The sequence below is a fragment of the Periplaneta americana genome, chromosome 2, assembly GCF_040183065.1.
Source record: "Periplaneta americana isolate PAMFEO1 chromosome 2, P.americana_PAMFEO1_priV1, whole genome shotgun sequence".
Classification (NCBI taxonomy): Eukaryota; Metazoa; Arthropoda; class Insecta; order Blattodea; family Blattidae; genus Periplaneta; species Periplaneta americana.
The window spans coordinates 218,419,737-218,447,662 of record NC_091118.1 but is presented as its reverse complement, the minus strand read 5'-3'; the positions used below and the strand labels follow the sequence as shown (position 1 = coordinate 218,447,662).

The following is a 27,926-nucleotide window of genomic DNA, read 5'->3' as shown; positions in this document are numbered from 1 at the left end:
GTGCCAAACCCAGCAGAGGGCGAGAATTTTTAAGATGCCTGTGTCCAGAATTAAAGAAAAAAAGTTCTTGACTACACCCAATTCTTGAAATGATGTCACCACTATCACAGAGCTGATTTTGTGAATGACATAGCTACACCACATTCACAACCCACCAGCCGCCACTGATTATTATGCTTCATGTGCATATTGACAGTTACTGCTAAAAATATTAACAAAATCTGTCCAATAGTATAGGAGAAATTTCTGTGCAGACAGATGGCAGGCCCAAAACCACTCTTTGATGTTGTCGTAAAATCCCTCATAACCAGCTCCCAATTAACAGGCAATACCAAAACAACGGCACTTTTGCTTGGGCCAAAAAGATGTTTAAATTTGCCGCATTACCACAGCCTGGGCCATCAGTGTTGTCACATTAAAAAGTTCGCATGAACTTTCACATTCAGTGAATGTTGGAACCTTAAATTGGTATATTTGTGTTTTTATAAAGAAAATCAATACAGCTTTTATGTTATTTAGTTATGATCAAGTGATTGAGAAATAAGCGTCCACATCTGTGGAGTAACGGTCAGCACGTCTGGCCACGAAACCAGGTGGCCCGGGTTCGATTCCCGGTCAGGGCAAGTTACCTGGTTGAGGTTTTTTCCGGGGTTTTCCCTCAACCCAATATGAGCAAATGCTGGGTAACTTTCGGTGCTGGACCCCAGACTCATTTCACCGGCATTATCACCTTCATCTCATTCAGACGCTAAATAACCAGAGATGTTGATAAAGCGTCGTAAAATAACCCACTAAAAAAAAAAAAAAAAAAAAATAAGCTTCATATGGCTGTAGTTTCAACAGGTTGGCATCATAAAATACAAATAGGTAAATGTTTTAAAATATTTATTCAATTATCCAGCAAAAATTTCGTATCCAAAACTAGCCTGGTCCCTTCAGTGCTAGTTAAGAGGGATTCCACTGTACTGGTGGCATCAGAATGGTAAAAAAAAAAACAGTCATAGGCCACTAATACTATTTTTATTTAATATGAAACAAAAGAATACAGTAAATACTCAAATTTGTTCCTTGAATTAAACATAAGAATAAAATAAATTAAATAAATATTTAACAATAACAATCCATTTTTAAGTTTTGCACTTGTCCGATTTTTCATAAAGGAAATCATTGGTAAAGTGTTTCGTTGTAATTGTATAGCTCATACGTAAATCTAAGAATGATTCAAGATTTTGACTTTAATACTTCCTGTAATTCATTGCCGTCGACAATATCCATATACGTTCACTTTTCGATATTTTCTTTAGTCAATATTTCTGTAATTAGGGATGCTTGTAACAGTGAGCATATTAGCTGAAAAGGAGAAGACATCGCCATTCATCATTACTTTCGCAAGGTAAAATTTGTAATAATTTTCATTCATTCTTTATACATTGTGCATAAACTCGAACTAACACGTAAGTAAATGTTTTAACTTATAAAATATATCCATTACGTAATGTTGTTTGTATCTGACATGAATTATAGAAAAAATATTCCTTTATGGAAAGAACACTGTTTACTATGTCAATAATTATTGCAGCCTATGACATTTTGTAGCAAACGACATTTGTTGTATTGGTCACTTTATATAAAATAGTGGTCACCAAGTTAAATCTATAAATACACAAATATAACTGCATATTCTAATGACAATGTTTGGAATTAAAAGTGACATTATTTCGGTTTAAGTCACTATATCACACAGAAACGATAATGGGAAATGAAAAATGTAAATCTGTACACACATTTGCTACTGTTTATATTCCATGGCCGAATCTGTCTCAGTTTTAGTGAGTCACTTGAATAATTTCCAATAAGCAGATCAACATCTGATATGAAATATACTGATTACTTTGGCTTCACCAACTTGAAATTCGCAGTCGACTGCTGCAGCTAGGGAGTTCACTTTCAGCACTGAAACTGGGAATCTTCAAGTCCAGGTATGTACGAGTGTATCATTTTCTTACAGAAAGAAATGAATGTATTGGTTTTTCTTTACAACGGAAGTTCTGCTACATAATTATCTTCTGTGCACATGCCTTCTTCATTAAATGCACCATCATTAAAGTAAGTAATAATGCATATCATAAAAAATGGTCTCCAGTGATCTGTCACCACAGAAACTATCTCCATTTTAAAACACATTACATCGAATTGAAACCACATTTCGTATAATTACTCTTCTTGACAGCGATTCTTTTATGTCATTATGAAAGCTTTTTACTGTAGGCCTACACTTTTTTGCCTGCAGTTACAGATAAAGACGTTATATTTATTATTTATTATTATTATTCTTATTCACCCAAAAAATTCTCCAGAACATATTAAAGTAACATATTTACAAGTAAAAAGGCATGAGTAGATAGAAGCACAGAAAAGAACTCCCTAAAGTAAACATTATAGAAACACTGAAACTCCGATGGACACGAGAAGTGAAAGTGTTGCACTGTCACAGAACACCTCGAGTTCAGGAATATCAGCAGTAGGCCTACAAATTGTGTTCAGGGAAGACAGAATGAAGTGGAAGCAGACATATCAGTACCGTCTGTCTTGGAGCAAGATCATTTGCACCTTCTTGTATTAGTAAACATTACTTGCTGGTAAGGAAACCATTTCACTTCAACCAGGAGCAATATTTCACGTCCTGATAGGTCACGACCTCCTTTCTTGCATCACCAGCATGTGTTACAGATTGGGACCATGTCAAGCAGTGTAGTGCTATAAACACGTGTCTGGGCATTAAAATAAACTAGACTGAATTCCTCTTAGTTATTTAATTAATACTCACATTATTGGTATCGTGCAGAAAACAATTTAAAAGTCTTAGGAATTAAATAATCATAAAAATGTGAAATCAGAATTTTCAATTTTTTTTATTAGGCGATTGTCTCTGATGTAAGGAAGAACTCTCGGCCAGTTGCAAAATTTTTTTGGATAGCCTTGTTTTATACACAGTAGTTGGAGTACTAACACGTGAAAAATTTGTACAGTTGAGAGAGAAATTAACTGTAGAACGCACTTTGTAATAAGGAAGAATCACCGTAGCTACGTTTCTATTGGATGAATGGGACATCAATTTCAATATCCTCAAAATCTCACCCAAGCCACCTTTGATGAAAGAGAGTAGCATATGCAGGAAATGCAAGAATGAATGTCGTCATTCTGATGATGTTGCAGTCAGTAAGAGTATCCCAAATATGCAGAGCGGTTCATGAAGTATGACTTATCCTTCAGGAATCAGTTCGATTGGTAATTTCGAACAAAAATGTCATGAACATGGGTCCATTTTGTTTATTTGTTTTCGTCTATGTGACCTGCACTAATGAGGATGTGAAATGTAGGAGAGGGATAGAACAGCTCACATCAGCTTTCACAATCTTACACTGGAAGATGTCTGTACTATCATGATGGTGCCCCTGCCTCTCTTTTCTCGTGCAGTAACAGCTAGCTCACTTACGTGAACATTTTCCTGGGTGATGGACAGGGGTGTGATTTTATGGTGATTATTTTACCCTGGTTTCGATGATTAAAATAGTTTAATTTTGGTGAATATTTCGTAAAAAACAAGCAATTTCGCGCACATTTCGCACACTAAAGAAAATTAAAACGTAACAAAATAACATTTTTAAAAATTATTATTGAAACAAGCCCTTTGAAACTAACAGAAAATTATTTGTATCATTAATTCATAATTCAATTTCATCTGACTGTGAAGGGATGACGACAATGCCTTCTTGATCTCATGAAGGCAAGAGAAATGACTGTTTGAACTGCTCCCTGAAACTATGCGTACATCGCTGTCAGATGCCACATGCACGTAACGCTGAACAATCATATTCCTATGTAGAAATGTTTAGAAGAAAGAGTCATTTTTCGTGCAAATTCTTCATAAAACCTGCTTTTTAAAAAAAATATCGTGATTAAGAAGTAATTTCGCGATTTCTATAAATTTCGCAGGTATATTTCACCTAATTTTGGATTTCATTATGAAATTTGCATTTTCCATTTTAACACTTTTGTGTATATCGTTAATACCAAAAAATCACACCTCTAGTGATGGATCATCTGCAGTGAATGAAAGACCACACGTATAACAAATGGAAGTGGGCTACGAACAAGAGACCAATAAAATAAAATTACTTCATGCACAGTGAATGCTGCTGTGCCGACCTACAAGACGTGGAAGGAGTAATATTTGAAAATCTACTTTCAACGCGAGGTATGCTTATTCTCTGCATATTTCTAATTGATTTCTTTTAATTCTGCTCACAAATGCTTCTACTTCCCTAGGATTCGAACAGCTTTAGCTCCTTAAATATTGAGCATTGGACCTATGTTCATACAACTTTTTTGCTGAAAATGATGTATAAGTCTGATTCCTAGAGCACGAGTCATGCTTCAAGAATCACTTTCACTAAACAAAGCAAAACTCAGGAGATAAGAGAAATTAAATATACAAAAATAAAGTCTTGTATTTTTCACCTTACCACTGTGACTGTGAAAAATAATTTTGACGACGTGAGAATGTAAGGGTCCACATAAGATATCAGTATAGTTCTGATCATCTACTGGATTTCCATCTCCATCTATTTGTCCAATGGAAGCTGGATTTCCATTATCAAGACACTTAAGTAGCTCACTCAGACGGAATGAGGCAGGGCGCAGGAGAAAGTGGAGACATGGAGAAGTGACTGTAAGTGAATCAATGCCTGAACTGTTAGTCCAGTTTCGTACCTTAACAGAAACTCGAACATCAAGAAAAACTGCAGTGGCCTATTTAGGATGAAAACTGGTCACCATTGCCTTGTTGAACATGTGCAAATCTTTATCCAAATTCATAATGCTAGGGCATGAACAGCGACAACCTGTGTGCATTATAATGGGTAGCAAGGGAAAAATTATACAGGTCAACTAATCTCTAGTGTCATTGAGCTTCTGAAGTATGCTTAAAAGACAGTAAAACCATCACTTTCTTATGATGAAGCAGAATTAAAAGTGCATGGAAAAGATACTGATGTCATGGAAACAATATCACTGGAATATACACTACTTAACAGGCCCAAAGGAACTTTGACAAATATTTGCACTGTGAATGAATCATTGCATTATGAATTAAAGTTTACACGAAAGTTCCCATCGCTCTGAAAAGCATTTGCACAATGGAAAGCAAATAATAATGCATTACAAGTATCTCGTTTTCTTTCTCTTGACTACAACATGAACTAGTTTATGTATCAAAATTATAAACTGTTTTAAAACGGAGCAGAATTCAGTTTATTGTTGTGATGTTCTATCTGTAAGAGAAGCTAATAAATGTTTAAGTAACAGAAGGGACTCTTATCGCAGTTGCAATATGTACTGTCTCTCACTAGCTCAGCTAGAAGGATTCTGTTGCGCGGGGATGCTCTCTTGTGACGTCTCCTCCTCCAGCTCACTTGTTGGATTCGCTTGAATGACGGATGTCTTGGAGAGTTCCCCTGAATCTGCCAATTTACAAGCCTCGATCACGTGACGGTTAAAGGTCTCTGCCTTATCAGCATACACATGATGCCCTGCTCCGGTTATCACCTGCAAATGGTATGTCAATTAATGTAATTGGATTCTTAGAATGTAATGGTTTCAGTCCAACTACATGTGAGTAGACTGATAATGCATGAGAAATTAAAACAAACATGTCATCACTGTTTCATTAGATAATACAGATTACATTTCATTCTATCGACCCATGTATTTTGAGGCAGAGGTGTCGAGCATGATGATCAGGGTAAATTAGATCCTCAACTTTGAATCTGCGAACTTTCCAAAATTCAAATGTTAAGGGAATGCAAAACTGAAGACAAGGACAACGGGAGAAAAGGACACTGTGAAATTATAACCCAGGCTATGCTCATAACGACGACAAGTGAATAAATGAGTCTGAGGTCCAATGCCGAAAGTTACCACCAACTGCTTCAATTGGTCGAGGGAAAACCTCGGAAAAACCCCAACCAGGATTTTTGCTCATTTCATGGTTAGACCATAGTCTAGTATATACAGTCGCGAAGCTCAATACGTAGTAAATATGCAAACATTAGATAGTTGCTCACCACTAGGATCGCCTCATTACAGGCAATGCAAAATAGTACCGTCACAGTCTATTGTTTCTAGCACCCTCAAAATTCAAGCTTCGTGACTGTATATAGTAGACTGGGTTAGACATTAGTGGTGGGCGAAGTTGTTCTTTTCCCAGAACAATTCCGACAGTTCTCATTCCGGAAAAGTACTATGTTCCAAACAACAGTTGCAAACTAGTAATGTGGAAACATGTCGTACACAACTTCTACACTAATTTCCAAAATAGTTATTTTAGGCCTGCATAGTAATGAAAGTGTTTTTCTTGTACAAATGTTCACGTTTCTCCATGTCATAGATTCAGAGAAAAATATATTTAATATGGCGTATTTTTTAATATTGTAAGCTGCACCTACCCCGCTCTTGTTATTTTACTAAATTACGAAGCCTCTAATGACTAATATTGCAACTGAATAGCGAACTGGCGATGCTGAAATAAAGTGGGAAATGAATAGGAATGAAAATTATAGTTAATTAAATTCTTAGTGCAACTTTACAGGTTTTGTCTGCTCTTCCAGTTGTTTAAATTGCAAGGCTTCCCCCTCCATAACTAAGTTTGAAGTATGGCATAAAGAACGAGAACAGTGTCCCCGGTTCCAACTGTTATCTCGGAGCAGACCACGGGCATGCTAATCGTTACTCCACAGCAGTGGGCTGTTTCACGTATTACCTTCCTTCTGTACACTTCACCCTTCATCCAACTCCATAAACAAAAATCCATGGGATTGAGACCTGGAGATCTTGATGATCAAGGAATGGTAGAGGTTTTAGCAGTGGTTCTTTTTGTTTCTGCCACTTACATATATTACACTCCGACATGGTAAATTCTCGACCAGTGGCTCTGTTACCATGTTCTTCCACGAATTTGATAACTCTCAGCTTAAAACTCGCTGTGTAACTTGGACCTGATTACTGCAGATGTCCTAATGCTGTGTTATTAATTGAAGAGTACCCATATTTTGCGCGCGTAAAAAAATAACCAATCACGATTGCAGTGGTACTATGCATTGTTGTTTAAAAACTTGAATTTAAACATACTAAGCAGTGCATCCAATCTTACGACTTTCGATAGTATTAAAATGATCTTTGTTTAAAATGAGATTCGTCTATTATGCGGAGAATTTTTTTTTAAATTTTAACACGAAAAATTGGGGTGCGTCCATTATGTGGGGGCACCCGTTATGCGAGTAATACGGTATTCTGTTATCTACTGCAAAAAATCCTGAGATGATCGTTGAAGAATTGGTAGAAGTGGTTTTCAGCATGCTATCCATAAAATATGACACATGATACATAATATAAAAGAGGACCAGCAAGAAGCACCTGAATGTTCACATAAGAGCTTCTCCTCTGCTCACGAATCAACTCTCCTGAAGCGTTGTCCACCCAGGAACGTGAGCCATACAGCAATGTGATGGGGATATCATTTCGAAGAGCATCTATTCGGTTGATCATGGGGTGCTTGGCCCATCCAAAGCTAGCCATCATGGCGTGGAAAGCAGCTTCGCCTCTGAAAACGCAGAATAACAAACATAACATAGCATGGACTGTTTGATCTACGCAAGACAGTTACATGTAACAAGTACTTTATCAGATGCACAATCTGCAGGGAAGAGGACGCCATACTGTACAGTGACAGAGCAAGCTCGACTGTGTTGAAGTGTAGCGCTAATTACGTAATACAGATGCACAATGACCATATGAAATATAGGCAAAGGAAATATTCTCTTTTTGAGAGGCGAGGAATGATGCAATGAAGCTTTTTCCACTGTTAATAAAATATAGAATGGAGATAGGATCTTTGAAGAGGGGAGAATGTGTGTATCCTACATACTTACTAATAGTTTTGTTTGTCTTCTATAAACCCTTTTGGTCATTCGAACAGCTGTTATTTGGAAGTCCCTACGATTGTATATTAGTTCCAATGGGCAGGATATTTTCTTCTCAAGGTGAAGGTAGGCTCAGTCTTACTATATTTCAGTAGCAATCGAAATATATCAGCTGGTGTTATTCTGATATTAGCTTAGTAAAAGAGCGAGTTTGCTGTCATAGTCAAAAGATATGGTAGACTCAAGTCAATACGAGAATTCAGGCTTTCATGCTGATTGGGATGTAAATAAGTCAGGTTTTTCGTTCATATGTTGAAACTAGATTTCTACGATCTTCTTGGTAGTATTGCCGAACAACTTTCCAGAATCGGATAATAGATCCTATGAACAGTTCCAAACCTCAGGACACAGTTAATGCCGTGTTATGATTAGTTCAAGTATTTGATTGTGACAAGACTTACGTGGGATTTTGAGCATTGCACTGGAATATGTACTGGGGTATCACATTTGCATCTTCGTTTAGGAATGATGAAAATTTTTTGATGATGTCTGGACGTGTCTTCTCTATAACCCACTGGCCTGAAACATGATCACACTATATTAACATAATTATATACAATAACAACTTTCTATTTTCAGTGAAAAACTAACGACATACTGAACAATAATTTCTCAGTGTGTAACACTTTCTCTTTGACTAGCCCATACTTGAAATCAAGAGACATAGCTAATGTAACATATACTGAGGAGGGTTACAAATGCCGTCATTCAGAGTGATTGTATCAGCAACCATGAATGATGTTCTCTTGTTTTACAAATTGTCGTAAGTTTGGTAATAATTAAAGTCTTACCAAATGGACCAGCGGCCCTCACAGGCCAGAGGGGGTTGAAAGGCTGTATGACGTATGCAATGGCCCGCACCCAGAGGGGCACATTGTACCGCTGAGCCACGTCTGCAGGCTTCTCTGGAAAGCCCCAGGGGTCTGCCAGAACCAAGTGCTTCACCCTGCACAACACACATCGTATGGACTAGTTGCTTCATCAATGGCTAGAAAATCTGTATGCACCAATGGTCTTCGTGAAATTCAGTTATTCCATATATTCAAGATTGGTTATGATATAACTCTGTGAATGAAGTGTCAGTACTTTGAAAAGAATCAAGGACTTCCTTAGCAGTCATTTGTCATTAGAAAGGGACTTCTGTGCTGTGATTGAACGAGTTATAGACGGATTTCCGCACTTAATTATAAAATGTCAGTTTTAATTCGAGTAACTTCCTCATGTGATTATTTTGTCAGATCAGAATGTATTATTCAATACGCAAGTCACTTCTGGGCTAGGAATGTAATGACTGAGTCTCCTCTTCATTTTAATTCAGGTTATAAATTGCATATAATTATCTCCTGGCTTAGTTGCCCCATGAATGATGCCTTATTTATATTACTTATAACTATGAGGTTGCAACCTGTCTTCGGACAGATGTCTACACAGCCAGTACTGTAGTTGGAAAAAAATTTTAAGTGGAACTCACCTTACAGCCTATTTCAGAAGATCCCAGATTGCTTCATATGTAACTTCTTTCACTGGCCGTCGTTTCCTACATGCTATTTCATCTGCACTTCGCCTTCCATCTCGCAATCACGATTGTACAGCCTTAGACACAAAAATTGACCGCTCTCCTGTAGTGTGAATTTGTTTGTCTACTTTGGGCAGCTCCTGGTTCACACGACTAGAGAAAGGATGTTTATTTTGCACCCAATTTACTCCTTGAATACATCTTCGTTATAGATTATTCGTAACATTTGACGTACAAGAAATTCTTATAGAATCAACTGAAGTCTTCTGAAGGGCCTTAGCTTATGGAAGCCGGTCATTTTTTGTCTAAAACTGTACATATGGTGTGGATCGAACTGTTGAAGTGGAGGGCCAACACTATGAACCTACTTATCAAGGAGATGAGCAGAGTATTTCTCGTCTTTGATATTACTTCATTCATTGTGCTGAATGATCTTTTGCACTCTGATATTGAAATTGGTAGAGTATAGATTGTTTTAAAATTTTCAGTTTCACAGTCAATGAACTCACGAAAAGCAGTTATGAAGAGTCACTTTTCTGGCAAACAAAAAATAGCACAGAATCTGCTTACACACTTATCAACACCGGTGGTATGAGTCTCAGGAGGCCAGTTTTTAGCGTTAACCAAACTAAGGTCTTTTTTAAATGAGAAATTCAGTTCTCGTGTTCAGATATTTTCTTTCTCATCCTTTGCTGCACTTCTCTAACTTTTCCATAATATTCAACTTGACACTACCTTCAACACTGTCACTACCTTCTCTTTTACCTGAACCTTTTTTCAACCACTTTAATAAATCTATTTTCTTAAATATTTTTCGAAGTTAACAAAATAACACATACACAGTGAGTATAATAATTATGAACTTCCAAAATAACTTGTGTTCTATCATGGCAACTCTTTTTTCAAACTGACATGGTTATGGATTCCGTGCTGCCAAGAGTATAAAAAATAAAATGCTAAACAAATGTTAGAATAAGTTATTTAAATTCCTCAAACTCGAATAGAAAAGGAATCGAGTTACCCTACTAAATGTAATTTTCAAACTGCTGAAAGCCTTTATGGATATCAACACTGCCAATAATTGTTACAAAATTTGCAATGTTACCCCTCTCAACCGACTTTGAAAAAAGCTACATTTAGCAAGAAAAAGTTTCAATTGTTGACACTGGAAATGGCTAGGTTGTGGCATTTCTTGAGAGTAACTCCTCACATGTCACTCCATCTTTGTCTAACATAGTGTGTTTCTGTTTAACAGAAGAATGCTGAACCTGATAAAAAAAAGTCATATTACCGACAAATATTTAGTTAGAATGGTTATTTATGCTGGAACAGTGTAGTCATATTAATTTTTACTGGAATGATAAAGTCCAACTAAAATTTTAACTGGAACGCATTCCGGTCCAACTGCAGCGCTGTATGCAACAACAACTGGTAGACAGATTTCGGATGGATGTACGTGCGCGCGCCTTCTTTAGGTCAAATGGAGCAAAAATGTAAATAAAAAAAATAGGGTCCGACTTATAGTAAAGTCACTACAGGTTATTGAAAATTTTAAATTAGAGGCAAAATTTAATATCACTACAGAAAAAAAAAATGAATAGCCTACAGTTCCCACTCTTGTAACTGCTTACTTGTCGTAAACTTCATTCTGCTCATCAACTCTTTACAAGAGATTTTCAAACGTGTCTCCTTCTATCTCCACACACTGTCACATGCCTATGAGTCATGCGCATTGGATTCCTTGACTTATCAGGGCTGCTGTGGCGTCCATAATGCGCATAATTAATTCTTCACGTGTGTTTACCTTAATCTGGTACACAGATCCTTCATCCACCCCATAAGCAATAATAAAGCGATGTCAAATCTGGGGACCTGGCTGGCCCTACAACCAATCCACTGGTCTGATGATCTCTTATGGCAATGGTGAAATGAGCAGACACCCCATCAAGTTGGAAGTGCATACGAAGTCTCATAAGAGAAACATAGTCTATAGTAATTGTGGCAATTCGTTTTGTAGAAAGTGTACGTACATGTCATCAAAGTTTCCAGGTAAAATGTCAGCTGATCATACAGAACACCACACCATACATCTACACGAAATCGATGTTGAAAATTGGTTTTCTCCATGGCTTTAGGGTTCATAACTGCCCATTCATGTAAGTTATTTTAGTTATTAATGCAATCCCGTGATAAACTCTCTACCATTTCCGTTTAACCAGGTGCAGAACTCGACATGATGGGCATGATCTTGTGTCCTGAATGTATTTTCCCAAAAGCAATATCCCAAACCTTTTTTCTGGAATGTGAAACGTTAAATTTTAATAATCGGGCACATTCAATATAACTTATTCAATTTTCATAGACAAAAATTACTGTAGTACCTAAATGAACAAAAAACAGAATACTGGTATATTGATATATATAAAATGGGTTTGGTTTGAATATAAAAATTTCATACGGAGAAATTGAAACCTACCCCATGCAAATATGATAATCTATCATTCTCATTTTTATCTACTGTTGATGCTGCATAATTATAACTCGGATTATTTTTTGCTCAGTTGCCACTTGTGCATGTACAGTTCTTCCCATGTGCACCTCTTGTACAATATTGTTACTAACTACTGCAAGCAGTTTTGCCAACCTTTACTTACGTTATATTGTTTAAGCTAGCACAGCCTTTGTCCTTGCACCCATTGTCTAAATTATGTAGCAGCTCGCTTGGTACAGACCCATTATTTAGTCCTGACAGCTCAGCGACGCGAAAGAGGGGAAGTAATAGGAGGAGTGGGGAGAGGGTCGGTAAAGGCAAGCGAGTGAATAACCCAACACCCCTTGGCGTAACTAAATAGACTCGCCTCTCCCACGCGCACATCTCCGGCGACTGTCAGGACTAAATAATCGTACTGTACATCTTCTCTAAGTTCCAAGAAAGCATTTCGTACGTACACTGTTGGCACAAAAGCCAAGCCTAACTCATATGCATATACACCTTCATATCTATGTTCCCCGGGCTATTGTAGGCCTCTTGTAAATTTTGATCATGTACATAAACGAAATGTGATTATCAATCAATGATAACAAAAACTATTTATATTTATTGTCCAGATTTCATCTTATTTTGGCAAATTTCAGGAAAAGTAGCCCTACCTATGCATTCGAGGAATTAAGATTCGAAAAAAGAACTGAGGAACTACACACAACAAGAGCCTTCTACAACTGCAAAGAAATGAACGAAAAATTAGTTAACACTACAGGACAACCAATTAAATGAGTTTCTGAAAGTATGACATATTAACAGAATTTGTTAGTTCAGCACTGATTAATTTGTGTAATAATACTAAAATGTAGGAGAAAATCTGCGTGGATCATATTTGCGTGGTTGTAGAATACGAGTTTAAGAATGTAGAATTAAAAATTATAAACTAAATGTTGTGTTTTAAATTAAATCACAAAGGTACGAATGGAGACATGTTTAAACATATGTGAAGTTCAATAAAAGAAAACATTTTATAAGAATAGTACTGAACAACGAAAAGATAATATTAGTCTGCAACATGATGTCAGCTCTTGAGGTATAATCTGGCGATAACACCATTAAAAACAACAAATCCGCAATATACAGGGATACACTGGCATGTAGAATACTGGTACATCCCCCAGTTTCGGGGATGCAACTGGTTCGATTGTTTTATTTTTGTTTCAGTTTACAAATGCAGAGTATGGGTCTATGATAAGAGAAGTAATGGCCTTAGTACTAATAGCATTAGCAAGCAGTTGGCTCATATTGTTGTTACAGTAAGCTTTTGAAATTCGTCGGTTTTTGTTTCACCACTGATCCTGGAACAGATGTGGGTGTTTTCTACATCTATAATACCTGTGTGCAGTACTTGTGATTAGAGGATGAGGATTTGAATCCTTCTCAGTCACCTGTACAAGCACTCCACTCCTCCTTACTTTGCCGCTCTTTTCATCCAAAATATAACACAGGTTGACATACAAGTTAGGTGATACATGTACATTAAATGTGGGCGTACATCCATTTGTATGCATAATAGAGAACTTAATGATTCTGATAAATCGGGAAAAGTGTGCAGAATGTACTAAACACATTCTCCTGTTCTAAGAATAGGGAGAGTGATCATAGTCTGGATTACCTCAAACTTATGAAGAAGACAGACCAAATTATAAAGGAGAAACATTGCAATGCTGCTAGAAATCTATCCAGTGGCAGAGCATGTCTGGCAACTGCTCTATCCTCAATCTTAAATCCTTTGATTAAATTGAAAACATGGCCAGCAAGGAAACAGCAGTGCGGTCTGAACTTGAACGCCATCAGGTGCGATGTGATGCAAAACTGATGAAAGTTGAGACTTTCGTGTTATATCTGTAGCCTCGTCTTCTATTGTGTTTCTTTGACTTTTTGTTTGATTTTATTGAATAAGAATCGATCAAATCGTTTTGTTTATTATGAGATCAGAGATGTGCACCAGATGTTTCCCAATGGTTTCTTAATTTTTCGTCTCTGTGGTGATGTAATTCAATACAATTTCATCTCTTATCTGATTCAAAGTTCTCATCATGGCCCCTAAATGGTAACTCTTGTTAGGCCAAAAAACATATGGCCGACGTTTTGCTGACAAGAAAGGAACAGTTGACAGAGGTAAACCATTTCTTAATTTAAATAAGTACAACGTTTTAATGAAGGATGGTATGAAAATGATACAAGCTTGTAGCTGTGAACAGTCATGCTCTTTGGCCTTGCCTTCTATTTTCAACCGAAAAAGTATTTGGACAATTATTTACCTCACCAAGCTCATTTTTTAAATAAATCGTCTTATCCTAGTGCTTCATGTGCATTAAGACAAAGGAACTAAACTGCTCACAAAGGCATGTGTCAACTTGGGGCATTCATTTTGTTTTATTTAATTTTTTTGTGGCTTCGCAGTAGGAAATTAACTGAATATTAAAATGAACTGCAGATTAAACAGAGCAGGGAAACAAGTTTATTACCATTATTCTGATATAATTCAAATGTGCCGGATACAAAGGGTACGGAAAATATGCATAAGACAATTTCAGTTCTTGAACATGAACTGGATTGCTTGTTCAGAGTTTGGGGAGAGAAAATTATACACTGAAGGTAACTGGATCGAAGAACAATGTGAAACAGCGAAGTCATTCTGACACGTATCCATGTCCAAAGTACGAAGTGCAGTCTTACAGCAACACTGTTTACGTTCTCAAATCTGTCAACTGCACCAAGTCAGGTGAGTGATGAGTCAGCTACTAGTATAGTAGAAAGTCCATTACTGGTGCTTGGAACCGAGATTCACTGATCTGGGCAATCTGGGTTGAAAGATAAAGCAGCTTTTGTGAATGTGTAATTCTTTATAAAATAAAATACTTAATCACACTCTCATGTCGTGTTCCGGACTACTACAATAACAAGCAGGCATAAATGTTACATTGTACTGATGAAGTACACTAAAAGTATACAGCTTATATCGCAACTTGGATAAGATTTATTAAATAAATTTCTTCTGCATTGTATAGAGTAACTGAAAAAGTTTTTATTTCCACTAGTACACTTCAACATGAGCACCATTTATAGCTCGACAGGTACCAAAATGATACTCAACCTCTCACCAGGTGTTCACAAACATATCAGATGTTATAAACTCAATTGCTTCAATGATACGGTCTCAAATCAATCAAATTACGAACTTTTCTGCTATACACAAAATGTTTAATAAATCCTCACGCAAAAATATTCAAAGGAGTTAAATCCGGGGATCTAGGCAGCCAGAAAGTTGGCCCATCTCTACCAAACCAGATGAATCTCTAAATCCTAATAATGGGACATCAGGAGCAGGGTATTATATTCCAAACTATCAAGAAAGTTACTTCATACCATGTTCGTCCTCCTCCAGTCTGGACACTGAATTGCTAGCTATTGATGCTGCTCTTCAGTGTGTTACTTAAATTTCTGAAAAATCTGTTTGCATACTTACTGACTCCAAAGGGGCTATATTTAATATAATTAAATATGTACCAAACCTTTACTGACATAGAATTATTCCAATTCAGACCTCTTCAAGTGATATCTCTATCCAGTGCTTTTGCTTCAGTAAAGTCTCATTTCACAAACCTATGGATCAACAATTGGCTCTCTTCTGACAAAGGAAAAATTTTACAGTCTGTGCAAAAGAAACCAAATGACCTGGAAATGTACAAAAACTTGCCCAGACATGTTCAAACATTTTTAACAAGAGCCAGAACAGGTCACATTGTCACTCAATTGTACCTACACCGATTTCACATTTCTGATAATCCTACTTGTCTGTGGTGCAACAATCATGATGAAGATCTGGAAAACATTCTTCTATACTATCATCCATAAACCACAAAAGAAGTAAATTAAAATCATCAGTACCGGTTGCAGCAGACATGGCCCTGCAGTATATATTGACTACACCCCAACTCTGGCTACTAGCAGCAGGCATCTATAATGAGCACCGATCAAAATACCCCTCATTTCTCGTGAAAGCAGCAACTGAATAGACTACAGTGGACTTTATGTTGTCAGCAAACGACTGGATACATTAAGAAGATTGAGTGATATTTTTTAAGTGAACCATGTTTTAAACTATGTTTATTTGGTTTTTAGGTTTTTCGCGATTTTGCGAGTCACGAATTTTGACAATCTCTATCCACTATTCATTTACCCAACTGCGGTACAAATGACATTTCTTAAGAGAGATACAAAGTTTCTTGAACTACCGAGCTGGCAAAGTGATAAGAGACTGATTTGTTTTCAATGTTGAGCACGTTGCTCTTTGTGATACCATCTCCACTCACCCACGTAAGCACATACTGTAGGCACCTCCACTTTAACGTGGTGATTTATTATCACGCTGCACTGTCCTTATTCTTTTGCATTGATATGGGATCAAGAGCTTTACTTCATTTTCGTACCTGTCAGGGTAATGAATTGCATAAGACGCAGCAAGGAAGCCACCCAAACTGTGCCCCAGAACTATCATCTTCTCCAGCTGCATCTCCCGTCTCCACTCCTCCACTGATGTTACCAGTTGTCGTTCCGCTACCAGAGCATCTGAACTGAATGTCGGTCGTGAACTGCGCCCAAAACCTGTAACGCATGTCGCCCCACATTATTATACTGCAACTTTTGCAATGGAGGTGCTTTGTAGTTATATATATAAAATAGCATTAAAAAGACCAAAGGTGGATTAGTTTGTAGGCCATTAAGTTGTATGTGGGCCGATAGCAAACTGAATAACTTAAACATATGTAAAAGCTATTAGTTTAATAATTAAAATATCAGGTTTGGTACATGTTGTAGACATTTGAATCGAACTCTCCAGAGGATTGTGATTCGCGACCTAGGTATGTGTCGTCAATAAGTGATGCAAAACAAAGTGCCAGGATGCTTGCATAAGAGACAATGTTATGCGTCTGATGCACATTGAACATCAGCACACACTATTTCAAAATTCTCAACACCTCGTCTATGCTAAGAAAAGTCGAAGGCCTTCACGCGATCTGATCTCTACAATGGAGACGTGGAGTTCGTTCAACTATATCTATCAGAAAAGCAAATTCATTCTGCATCTTTAATTTCAGCAATGTATTTTCCTTTCTCATTCCATGAAGATTTGTATTTCATATTTGAAGTCATTCACTCCCTTCAAAATTTTGCCACAGATGAGCCCTCTGGTTTCATTGTACAACTTCCAATTCTGAATCAACACACTTTCAAAGGTTCTCAAATTCTCTGTCATAAAACTTGTAACAAATGAAACTTAATTTCAAAACTTTATATCTAGATATAGATGACAGAGGTTTTCTTGGTGCATTAAGCAGTGATACTGCATTCAAACATTTTTTTTTTCACTAAATCGATCTTCAAATGTATCATGTCACGTAACGTTCACGCAGTTTTAAACAGCAGCGAAAAACTAACTGCACTCCACTACCTTCTCACATATCCTCCTATACATTTTATTTTATAAATCCAGTGGTCATAGCACATTACATGTGGCATATAATCTGTTGATGTGTGGCAGTATGCTCCCAAACATTTGAGGTTTACTTTCAGAGTAAAATTTCGCACGCAGAAGAAATTAAGGGTTTCTGGAAAAATTGCCCAGTGTTGTACATTCATTCCATTTAAAACAGATTTCTTTTAATTATAATTTACAAGCTGCATCCGAACTCATCGAAGGCTATGCATTTGACACATCTGCATTACACAAATAGTGGAATATCAAAAAAGCAGACATTAATAAAAAACGAGACAACATGAAAAGAGCATTAGGACACGAAACCAAGAATAATATCCAATTAAAATTGAGGAACAACAGTTTTGCCTGAGCAGCTCAGAAGCTAGCAAGCTTCATTAAAAACAACTTTGTGTATGAAGTTGTATGCATGCAAATTATGTATAATGGAAAATGTAGAATAAAGAAGAAATAAATATTTGAAATAAAAGATTTGAGATCTTTTCACAATATAAGAGACAGACTGCATACATATGAATGAATGTAAAAATTCAGCTAACAAGAAATAACTTTAAAAATCACATGAATAGAGTGCCAGATAAATACGTCACTAAAATGAAGAGAAAACAGAGGATAATCGAGTATAAGGTGACTGATCTCCATCATAATTAAGATTAATACGAATGATTCTACCAGTCATCTTCAGTGTTCCTTGCACAAACTCACCAAGCACGTCGATGGCATAGACCGGGCGCGTGGCAGCCAGGTGGTCCAGGTTGAGGCACCAGAGAGCGACACCTGCACCCAACCCATGCAGCAGCAGGATGGGGGTCTTGCTGGATTCCTGATTCAGTGAAATAGTCCAAATCTTGTCAGCTGGGCCCACCACTGGACCGATGTCCACATACCAGCCACGGTACGCACTCTTCAAGCCTGTATCAAACGAAAACAAAGAAAGTGACTTAACTCACTGTTAAAATGGAGGAAAGTGATGGTGAAAAAGCGCGAAGTTTTTTTGAGTCTTTGCACCGAGTCACAGATGTGGAAGGAGAGCTGCATTAGCTTTGGTGATGGAAGAGCATGGATTCAAACCTGGAAGGAACAGGCTTTTACATTTTGCCAGAGACGATCTGGATCTGTGCTTTTCGACATAATCATGAAAATTATTCGCCTAAGAATATTTCCACTATAAAATATTTATTCGTGAAAAATGCTTAGAAAGGTAAACTGACAAATTCCAGGAGAAAACCTCATGGCCCAGTATAACTGATGTAATGGGCCACGGCCTGGCGGTGGAGATGTACGTTGTGTGAATGAGCTCCAGATGTCAACTGCAATAACGGGCGAGGTCCGGCAATCCGCAGAAAAGTAATTTATTTAAGCCTGGGAATTTTTTACCTGCTTTTTAAATAAGGTGTGGTCTATGAGGCGCCGAATATATTAGTAAAATGTTATTGACTGCAGACGCAGTACTTTCGTTACTCCGAATATGGGACTAACCTGAAGAGCAGACAAAACTGTAATAAAGTAATTCTCAAACAAACAACTCACTTGTAAGTTGGCAGTGTTGAGCATTGAGAAAATCTCTACTTAAAATTGTGTTCAAGGATCCAGTAACCCACTTCCTGCTTTAATATTAAGATTATTCTATTTTTGAAGAAAGTAGGTAATTTATTCATTAAAGTAAAAGGAGAGAGAAAGACAAGTGATAACTGAAGCATGGTTTCATTAGGCATGCACTGCTTTCTGTCTGAAAATAATGTACTTTGTCTCTTATTAATAACATATTCAGCTGTGGCCTGCATAAAAAGAAATGCAGAGCTGATGATCATGCAACTCAGCAACATTGATGTGAATGAAAGACCCAAGGTTTAAATTAGAAACAAATCCATGGTTGGTCTGTTGTTCAGACATACACATGACCACATAGTGTCTTACACCATGACGAAAATTCAGTAATGAACCCACATATTCTACCGGAACTTCATTTCGTCTAGATTTCAAATCAAAATTACATTGGGAAGCTATACGAGAAATGGAGACCACCCAAATTTCCATAATTCGTCTACCAGCCACAGATTGAAAGTTCTGAAATATGCCTTGTATCCAACGTCTGAGACAGAAGGAGCAGTACCTTTCTAATATGTGACTTACAAGACAAGATCTTCTTTTCAGCTGCTCGCAGCATTGTGCTGGATGTTGGTGACCACTGCAGCCAACCACGGAACCAACTGCTGCAAATATTGGACAGTCATTTAAATGAATACAGTAAATAACATTGGTAGATTGTTAGGCATAGATCCTGTGTGTTCAAGTGATGGTTTTGGGGCAGTCATGATGCGATGATTGATGGCAGATGCAAAAGTTATTTGTGGATTTGGTCCAGGTCTCAAAATGTGAATCTTCAGTTCTAGAAGTTAAATGAAAAAATTGTCAATAAAATTAAGTAACACTTTGGCTTAAATTTCGAGTGCTCTGTTCAGCCTTAAAATTATATATATATATTTTTAATTATGGTTTATTTAACGACACTCGCAACTGCCGAGGTTATATCAGCGTCGCCGGTGTGCCAGAATTTTGGCCGCAGGAGCAGGAGTTCTTTTACTTGCCAGTATATCTACTGATATGAGCCTGTCGCATTTAAACACACTTAAATGCCATCGACCTGGGCCAGGATCGAACCCACAAACTCGAGCACAGAAGGCCAGCACTATACCAACTGCGATACTGAGATCGACAAAATTATATATTGGACAAAGTCTACCAGTGCGTACCAGTAGGTCTATTTAAAAACAAGGATGTGATTTTGCGTCCTACTCATGAAAAACTCAAATCTACAAGTAGGCCTACTTATTTTTTAATATTAACACTTTTTTGATCTCGAGTATATACATAACATAATAAAAAAACCTCATGCACTCTGAAAAACATTGCCCATTATATATTGCAGCCCCTACTTGTGGTAATATTACACATTGAAAGTATGGGTTTTCAGTTTACCATGACAGTCAATTTCATAGTTCTGGATGTGATAAACCTTACTTTACACAAGTGTTTATACTAAAAATTAACGACTTCACACCTCTAAAATTTGTTATGTAGGCCTATATGAAAGTTAGAGTAGCCTATTAAAAAAATTTTCTTTTTGTCACCAAGTGAGATAGAAGGAAAAATTTGTTATTTTAGATGTCACTAAGCTGTGCAGATGAGTAAAACATAAGATTTTTATTAATTTTGTGTGTATGTGTTTGCGTGTGGGTGTGTATGTATGTATATTATATATATATATATATATATATATATATATATATATATGAATTTATAAAAGCCCAAACAATTCTGAACATTTCTGTGTGTGACTATAATTTAAAAAAAAATAGTCAAAAACAACCCCCACTGACCTCCTACTGAATGTCAGCATTTATATTCTTCTCTCATGGTGATACAGTCCATGAGAGAGATAGCATACTTTGTAGACAGTCACAATTAGTTTATGTGCACACTTTTCACAGACTGCCATTTTAATGTTTCAAACTCAACAGTAATGAACACCACTCTGTTTCATCTAGATCACTGCAGTGCGCCTCATAATGAACACCACTCTGTTTCATCTAGATCACTGCAGTGCACCTCCATAATGAACACCACTCTGTTTCATCTAGATCACTGCAGTGCGCCTCCATAATGAACACCACTCTGTTTCATCTAGATCACTGCAGTGCGCCTCATAATGAACACCACTCTGTTTCATCTAGATCACTGCACTGCGCCTCCATAATGAACACCACTCTGTTTCATCTAGATCACTGCAGTGCGCCTCCATAATGAACACCACTCTGTTTCATCTAGATCACTGCAGTGCACCTCCATAATGAACACCACTCTGTTTCATCTAGATCACTGCAGTGCGCTTCCATAATGAACACCACTCTGTTTCATCTAGATCACTGCAGTGCGCCTCATAATGAACACCACTCTGTTTCATCTAGATCACTGCACTGCGCCTCCATAATGAACACCACTCTGTTTCATCTAGATCACTGCAGTGCGCCTCCATAATGAACACCACTCTGTTTCATCTAGATCACTGCAGTGCGCCTCATAATGAACACCACTCTGTTTCATCTAGATCACTGCAGTGCGCCTCCATAATGAACACCACTCTGTTTCATCTAGATCACTGCAGTGCACCTCCATAATGAACACCACTCTGTTTCATCTAGATCACTGCAGTGCGCCTCCATAATGAACACCACTCTGTTTCATCTAGATCACTGCAGTGCGCCTCCATAATGAACACCACTCTGTTTCATCTAGATCACTGCAGTGCACCTCCATAATGAACACCACTCTGTTTCATCTAGATCACTGCAGTGCGCCTCCATAATGAACACCACTCTGTTTCATCTAGATCACTGCAGTGCGCCTCCATAATGAACACCACTCTGTTTCATCTAGATCACTGCAGTGCGCCTCCATAATGAACACCACTCTGTTTCATCTAGATCACTGCAGTGCACCTCCATAATGAACACCACTCTGTTTCATCTAGATCACTGCAGTGCGCCTCCATAATGAACACCACTCTATTTCATCTAGATCACTGCAGTGCGCCTCCATAATGAACACCACTCTGTTTCATCTAGATCACTGCAGTGCGCCTCCATAATGAACACCACTCTGTTTCATCGGTTCCCTCAGTGCTTGTTTCTGGGACGGATTCAAAGCTGGGAGTGCTGATGGCTGCTCTGCTTGCTTGCTGTAAATAATGCCCTCTGGTGGCTAGCTTGCTTAGATATGGAGATTAGGTTGCTTGCTATTTTTCGTGTTCATTTGCAAGCTGGAACCAAAGATGGTGATATAGTATCACCGCTGAAACTATGTCGTGATGTTAGTTGTTTTCCAAGTAAATCTGTTTTCTTATTTTTTTTTCAATATTCCTTAGTTCCTAAGAAACAGTAATTAAACATCGGATGTTAGCTGCTTTACACTTCGGTTTAATTACCTTATTACGACATTTGCTATTGTTAATGTAGGACTTTGGCTGTTTTCCACTCACAGTTTAGTTTCTTTTTGATCATGAGTGTTGAAAACAGATGAAACAGCAGATAATTTTCCAATTTGAACTGTGAAAAGAGCCAACTGCGTGTGAACAGTAACCAGCATAGTAACAAACACGAGGGCCATTGGAGTATCCATCAGAGCACAAAGCTTGCTGGCCAACAAGGAAACAAGCACCTTGGGAACTGGGCTTTATACCTGTTTTTTTTTTTAAAGATGGGACATGACAGTTAAGCAGCCAAGCTGGAAACTATAGTGCTATGTTGCCAATATGGACTACCACGCTGCCAGCTGATGGAAGCTAGCAACTGACATTAAGATGGCTAACGTTAAAATATTCATTGACAATTGACGCGAAAGTAAGAAAACAATACCCGTACAAAAATCGACAGAGAATCAAAAGACGAAACGTACCAATGCTAACATTGTGTGCACAATAACTGTCGCCACGTGGGAACGGTAAATTTGGCAACTCAACCGTTGTTACCATAGCAACAGGCCTATCGCGCTATGTGACATTGTTGTTTTTCCGATCGCAACACTTCTGTCATGTCCAATCTTTCATAAAAACAAGTATAGTGTAATTTCAACTTACAGTCTATACAAAACTAGAAAGGTATTGACAGTTCTCTCTCGCACACGCGGAAAGGGAGCGACGTTGTGAAGTTGTGCGGTGCGGCTCTTTGCACCGCCTGTCTGCCTGTCAGAACTAAGCAGTTCACACGAAATCGCGAACTCAGAAATTTGTAGTCTATCATACGGTATGTTTGAGTAGAATAATAATAATAATAATAATAATAATAATAATAATAATACTAATAATAATAATAATAATAATAATAATAATAACGTACAAATGAATGCGAATATGGTACTTAGGCTAGTATGTAAGCGATAATTTCTCTATGACCATTGATTTTTTATACTTGAAACCTAAATTCTTTAAGACAGTGTGCAGGGAAGAAACACTGCTGTGGAAAAGATCCGCATCTCGAAGCGAAGTTTGCAATATTTTTAAAGTAGGATCTCCTCCCGTCGGTAATACAAATATACATGCCGGCAGATTGCATCCTCCTGAAAGGGATCTGAATTTGTCACCCACTTTTCCACTTTCCTTTTCTTTCCTGGGGTTTCAATTCGGGAAGGTCCATCATCTTGTTCATTCAATTTAAAATTTTCCTTTCCTATTTTAACAATGGTGTTCTTTCCTATTTTGAGAGCCTCTGCAGTACTATTTACCACCTGTTGTACAGGAATAAGAGACCCACCATTGTCTCTTCTCTCTGGAAATAGTCCCGCACATTACAAACCATTTCTCTCGCCTGACTTGTAAGAGGAGCACCTTTTCCGTTACTTCTAGACCTCCTGCTGTCCCTTGTAGCACTCCTTTCCCTTTGAGCCCTTGGTTCATATTGTGCCGCTCACTGCAGGAATGATGGCTTGTGACAATGTATTAGTGAAACACACAGACACTATAAATCGCGTTACAAATACACTCTCAACTAAATTAAATTTAAAACTAAACTCAAACTAATTTTACCTTCATCATCAACAAAATATCTACGAAAACAATAGCAACGACAGAACATCAATACTTCTGTAACCCAGTAACGAAGATTCAACACTTCCGAACAAGGCACGTGCTTGCTGAGAAACAGTAGGCAGCATCGGCCTGTTGTCATGGTCTCTAATTGGCTAGTTTGAGCGGTTGCCATGGTGACGCTTAGAAGCCGCTGAACTGTCAATGCCTTTCTAGTTTTGTATAGACTGTAGAGTTACTTTCCAAATTTGTTCTTATGCTTTTCCGAATAAACATTTTATTGTACAAGAGATGAAATTAATTTTAATCAATGCCGATAGCACTTAACACTTGTTCCGACTTTTAAACCTAAAGTAACTAATTAATTCGTTATACGACAGTGTGTCCTAAATAAACCAACATTTACATTTTATAAGATCCGAAAGCACAGATAGAAGTGCGTCACAAATAACTATTAATCAAATTAATTATACCGACAGCAATGACCGGAAGTTACTTCTGTAAAACAAACTGTTAACACGCCTGAAGCTAAAAGTTGATAAGCAGGAATGACAGAATTGCTAGCCGCCGTCTATGAAGATGCCCATTGTTGTCAGCTATACAATACGCTTATATTAAAATACCGACTCATAACGACAAATTAATTCATTTAAAAATGGGGGATAAAATCCTGGGCAAAATCAGGGTTAGCTAGCACAAAGGTAAATTCTCTTTGTGCTCCACTTATACACCTTCAGCTGTTTTACAGCTCTTTCCTCAGTCATACCAATATATTTCAATAGTTTTGTTGAGAATACGAAATGCAATGTGTTGCAACACTGCAAAGAGTATCAGTGCTCCTTGAGGTCATTGCTCTGCAATGGGGAACTGCAATCATCCACTCCGCATGACTTGCGAAAGGAGAATGTAAACAAAAACGTCTCATCAGATACGTTTCGATCATATTACTATACGTAACAGTTAACACATTACTTAACGTTACTGTAAACTTAATTTCTCTTCTAAATTAATTTCTTCAACTATAATAACTTAAATGGAGATTGAATTAGGCTCGGATTACGATCGACGTTCGTTTGCGTTACGTTTCGTTACAGTGAAGTACGTCGAAGTTTTGTCAAATACAAGCTCCGTATATTTGATTACAGTCAACGTAAGGCTGGGATTACGATCGACGTTCGTTTGCGTTTCGTTACAGTGAAGTACGTTGAAGTTTGTCAAATACAAGCTCCGTGTATTTGATTACGGTTAACGTTAAAATGAACGAACGCATGACGGCGCTGATTCGACATTGTCGAAGTCTAGCTTCCACAAACGCAAAGGAACGTAAGTTAAACGTCATCCAATCATGAATCAGAGGCGCTTAATATATTTTCACATCTTCTTTCGTTGTAGATGCGCCATATTGCTACTGAAATATTAAATAAAATAATATTAATTAAAAATTACATAATACGAGAAATGATCTTTGATTGAATATGTCACGTTACATGAATATATTTCCTCTATATGGCACAAAACACATTTTGTTTAAAATTAAACATTATAGTCAGCAAACATGAAATCGTTCATAACACCTAATTCAACGGTTACATTCCATAGCTCTCCGTAATGTATTGGTCAAAAGACTGATCGTGATGTAGGTGGACCCAGGTTCGAATCTGGGGTTAACTGGGGTTATTTTTTTTTTTTTTTATCTTTTTAATCATTTATATACATTATTTGAGATACGTTATTTATTTTAACCTGAAATAAAGGGGCTTTTACTACACAAATAATATATTCGTAATTCACACTAGTCCAGCTATTTAGTAGGGGAGACTGTTGTACCTTCATCATAGTATAGCCATGGATAATTATATATTTATCCATGGTATAGCTCTGAATATTTTTTTGGTTTTAATTTTTGCCGCTACCTAGAGGACTCAAACTGAAGTAGACTGTAGAGAAAGCTGCTAAGTAGCTCTGGTCGTAGTTTCGGTTTGATTTATTGTAAAGTGTGACTTCTGTGGACGAAACAATTTTTTTAGTTCCAAAACTAAACATTTCGTTCATTTATATGTTTTCTAACATAAAACCAAGAAATAAAATCTCAATCAGAGAAGCCTGCTCTGGTTTCAGAAAAGGGCACTTCAAAGAGCCGAAATAGACAAGAACTCCATTTTTATTAAATTATTTTCACACGACTAGAAAGCAAAAGGAGAAAGCTGACTTTTGAGCCACACTATAAATAGAGACGTCATTTTAAGCATGGCCCAGGGCGACAAATACTATCTTCAATACGGCAATCATGAGATTAATTTTTTACTTTATAAAGTACGTAGGCCTACTGGCATTACGGCTGAAGTCGCCTTCGATTGCGCAGTTAGTATAGTACTGGCCTTCTACGCTCGAGGTTGCGGGTTCAATCCCGGCCGAGGTCGATGGCATTTAAGTGTTTAAATGCGACAGGCTCATGTCAGTAGGTTTACTGGCATGTAAAAGAACTCCTGCAAGACAACATTCCGGCACACCGGCGACGCTGATATAATCTCTGCAGTTGCGAGCGTCGTTAAATAAACCATAATTTAATTTTTATGGCTCAACTGATGGCAAATGTGGCCCCAAGTCCAGTAGACCTTGACTGTGTCCCCCTTGGCTTGTGTTCGTTCTTTGTTAAGCAGTAGCATTGAGAAACGATAATTACAGTACGTGAAAAGTAGGTATGTGTGGCAGCTATGTGAGAACACTTGTTCATGATCATGACTATATGCATGACACAATCTATCGAAGCAAAAAAAAAAGTATTGCCTAACTTGGTGCAGCTAGCTTTTCTGGAGGAAGGAAAAAAAAAGCCTCCTTTGGTGTAGTTTTTCTGGAAAAATACCATTTATCATATAGATCTAGGCCCAACATTGTTAAATCTGTTCTAAATAAGTTGAAAATAAAACATAAAAAATTCCCTATTTCTCTCGTTGTAAATTTGGTCAAATTCAACAAAATCATAGGGAACAAGCCAAATTAATAAGGTTTGACATTTTTACCTGGCCAAGGTTACAATTTTATTTACTACTTGCTCATGTACACAGATTCTCATTTCATGCGTAAAAATTATCACTATATATTACCTTTGACATCGAAATATGCACCAAATGTCTAAATAACGTAACCTGCGATGTAAAACAATGTCATTCATGAAATATCTTAAAACTTCGAATTTCGTGACCTGGGAAATTCATGCAATTAGATTAAAACAATAATGTTTTTTTTCTGTAGCTTATCAGTTAAATTTCTTTCTTCACTCAAGGAGTTACTAGTAACAATTTACATTAGCACATTACCTGTTATTCTGAGCAAGTTCGTTATCTGCCATTTGGACTAACGTCATTTGCTACATGAATTCCACAACAATCCTCCCAGAACGGAGCTTTCTTAACAAATGACAAATGTCAGGTATGGACGGTATCGTCTGCTAGATTAATCACATTCACCTCCACCACAGCATACGCAAAGGAACGGTTTGATCTAATGAACGAATAGGTAACATGCTTGGAAGGAGTTAGTATTTCCGTATACAGAAACAGTCTGATCGATTTTGCTTACTATTTGCGAATAAATGCCTATGCGCGTAATGTTAACCAACATTGCACAACTGCTTGAAGATAGAAACGACCTTGAATTTCTGCGAATCATTTGTCGTCACCGTCGTCACTGACGTGAGATAATTAGTCACGGTGATCACTCTACAAGAATTGTAAAGATGATTTGCA

The 27,926-nt window shown here is 37.4% G+C and overlaps 1 protein-coding gene across 3 annotated transcripts; it reads right to left on the bottom strand.

The window, feature by feature from the left end:
* Positions 1 to 1,001: 1,001 nt before the first annotated feature.
* On the bottom strand, positions 1,002 to 27,898 carry puml (pummelig). Of its 3 annotated transcripts, none has more exons than XM_069819594.1 (8): positions 27,760 to 27,898; positions 19,734 to 19,813; positions 18,306 to 18,512; positions 16,534 to 16,708; positions 8,831 to 8,985; positions 8,441 to 8,558; positions 7,474 to 7,660; positions 1,002 to 5,607 (listed from the first exon to the last, which is right to left on the bottom strand). In XM_069819594.1, the coding sequence occupies exons 2-8, from the start codon at positions 19,765 to 19,767 to the stop codon at positions 5,413 to 5,415; spliced, it is 1,071 nt and encodes a 356-aa protein (XP_069675695.1). In that variant the 5' UTR covers positions 19,768 to 19,813; positions 27,760 to 27,898; the 3' UTR covers positions 1,002 to 5,412. The 3 variants fall into 3 exon arrangements, with proteins under 3 accessions (XP_069675695.1, XP_069675693.1, XP_069675694.1); XM_069819592.1 differs by lacking the exon at positions 27,760 to 27,898 and adding an exon at positions 27,498 to 27,639; XM_069819593.1 differs by lacking the exon at positions 27,760 to 27,898 and adding an exon at positions 27,498 to 27,639 and having other exon boundaries at positions 19,734 to 19,810.
* Between the last annotated feature and the right edge of the window lie 28 nt (positions 27,899 to 27,926).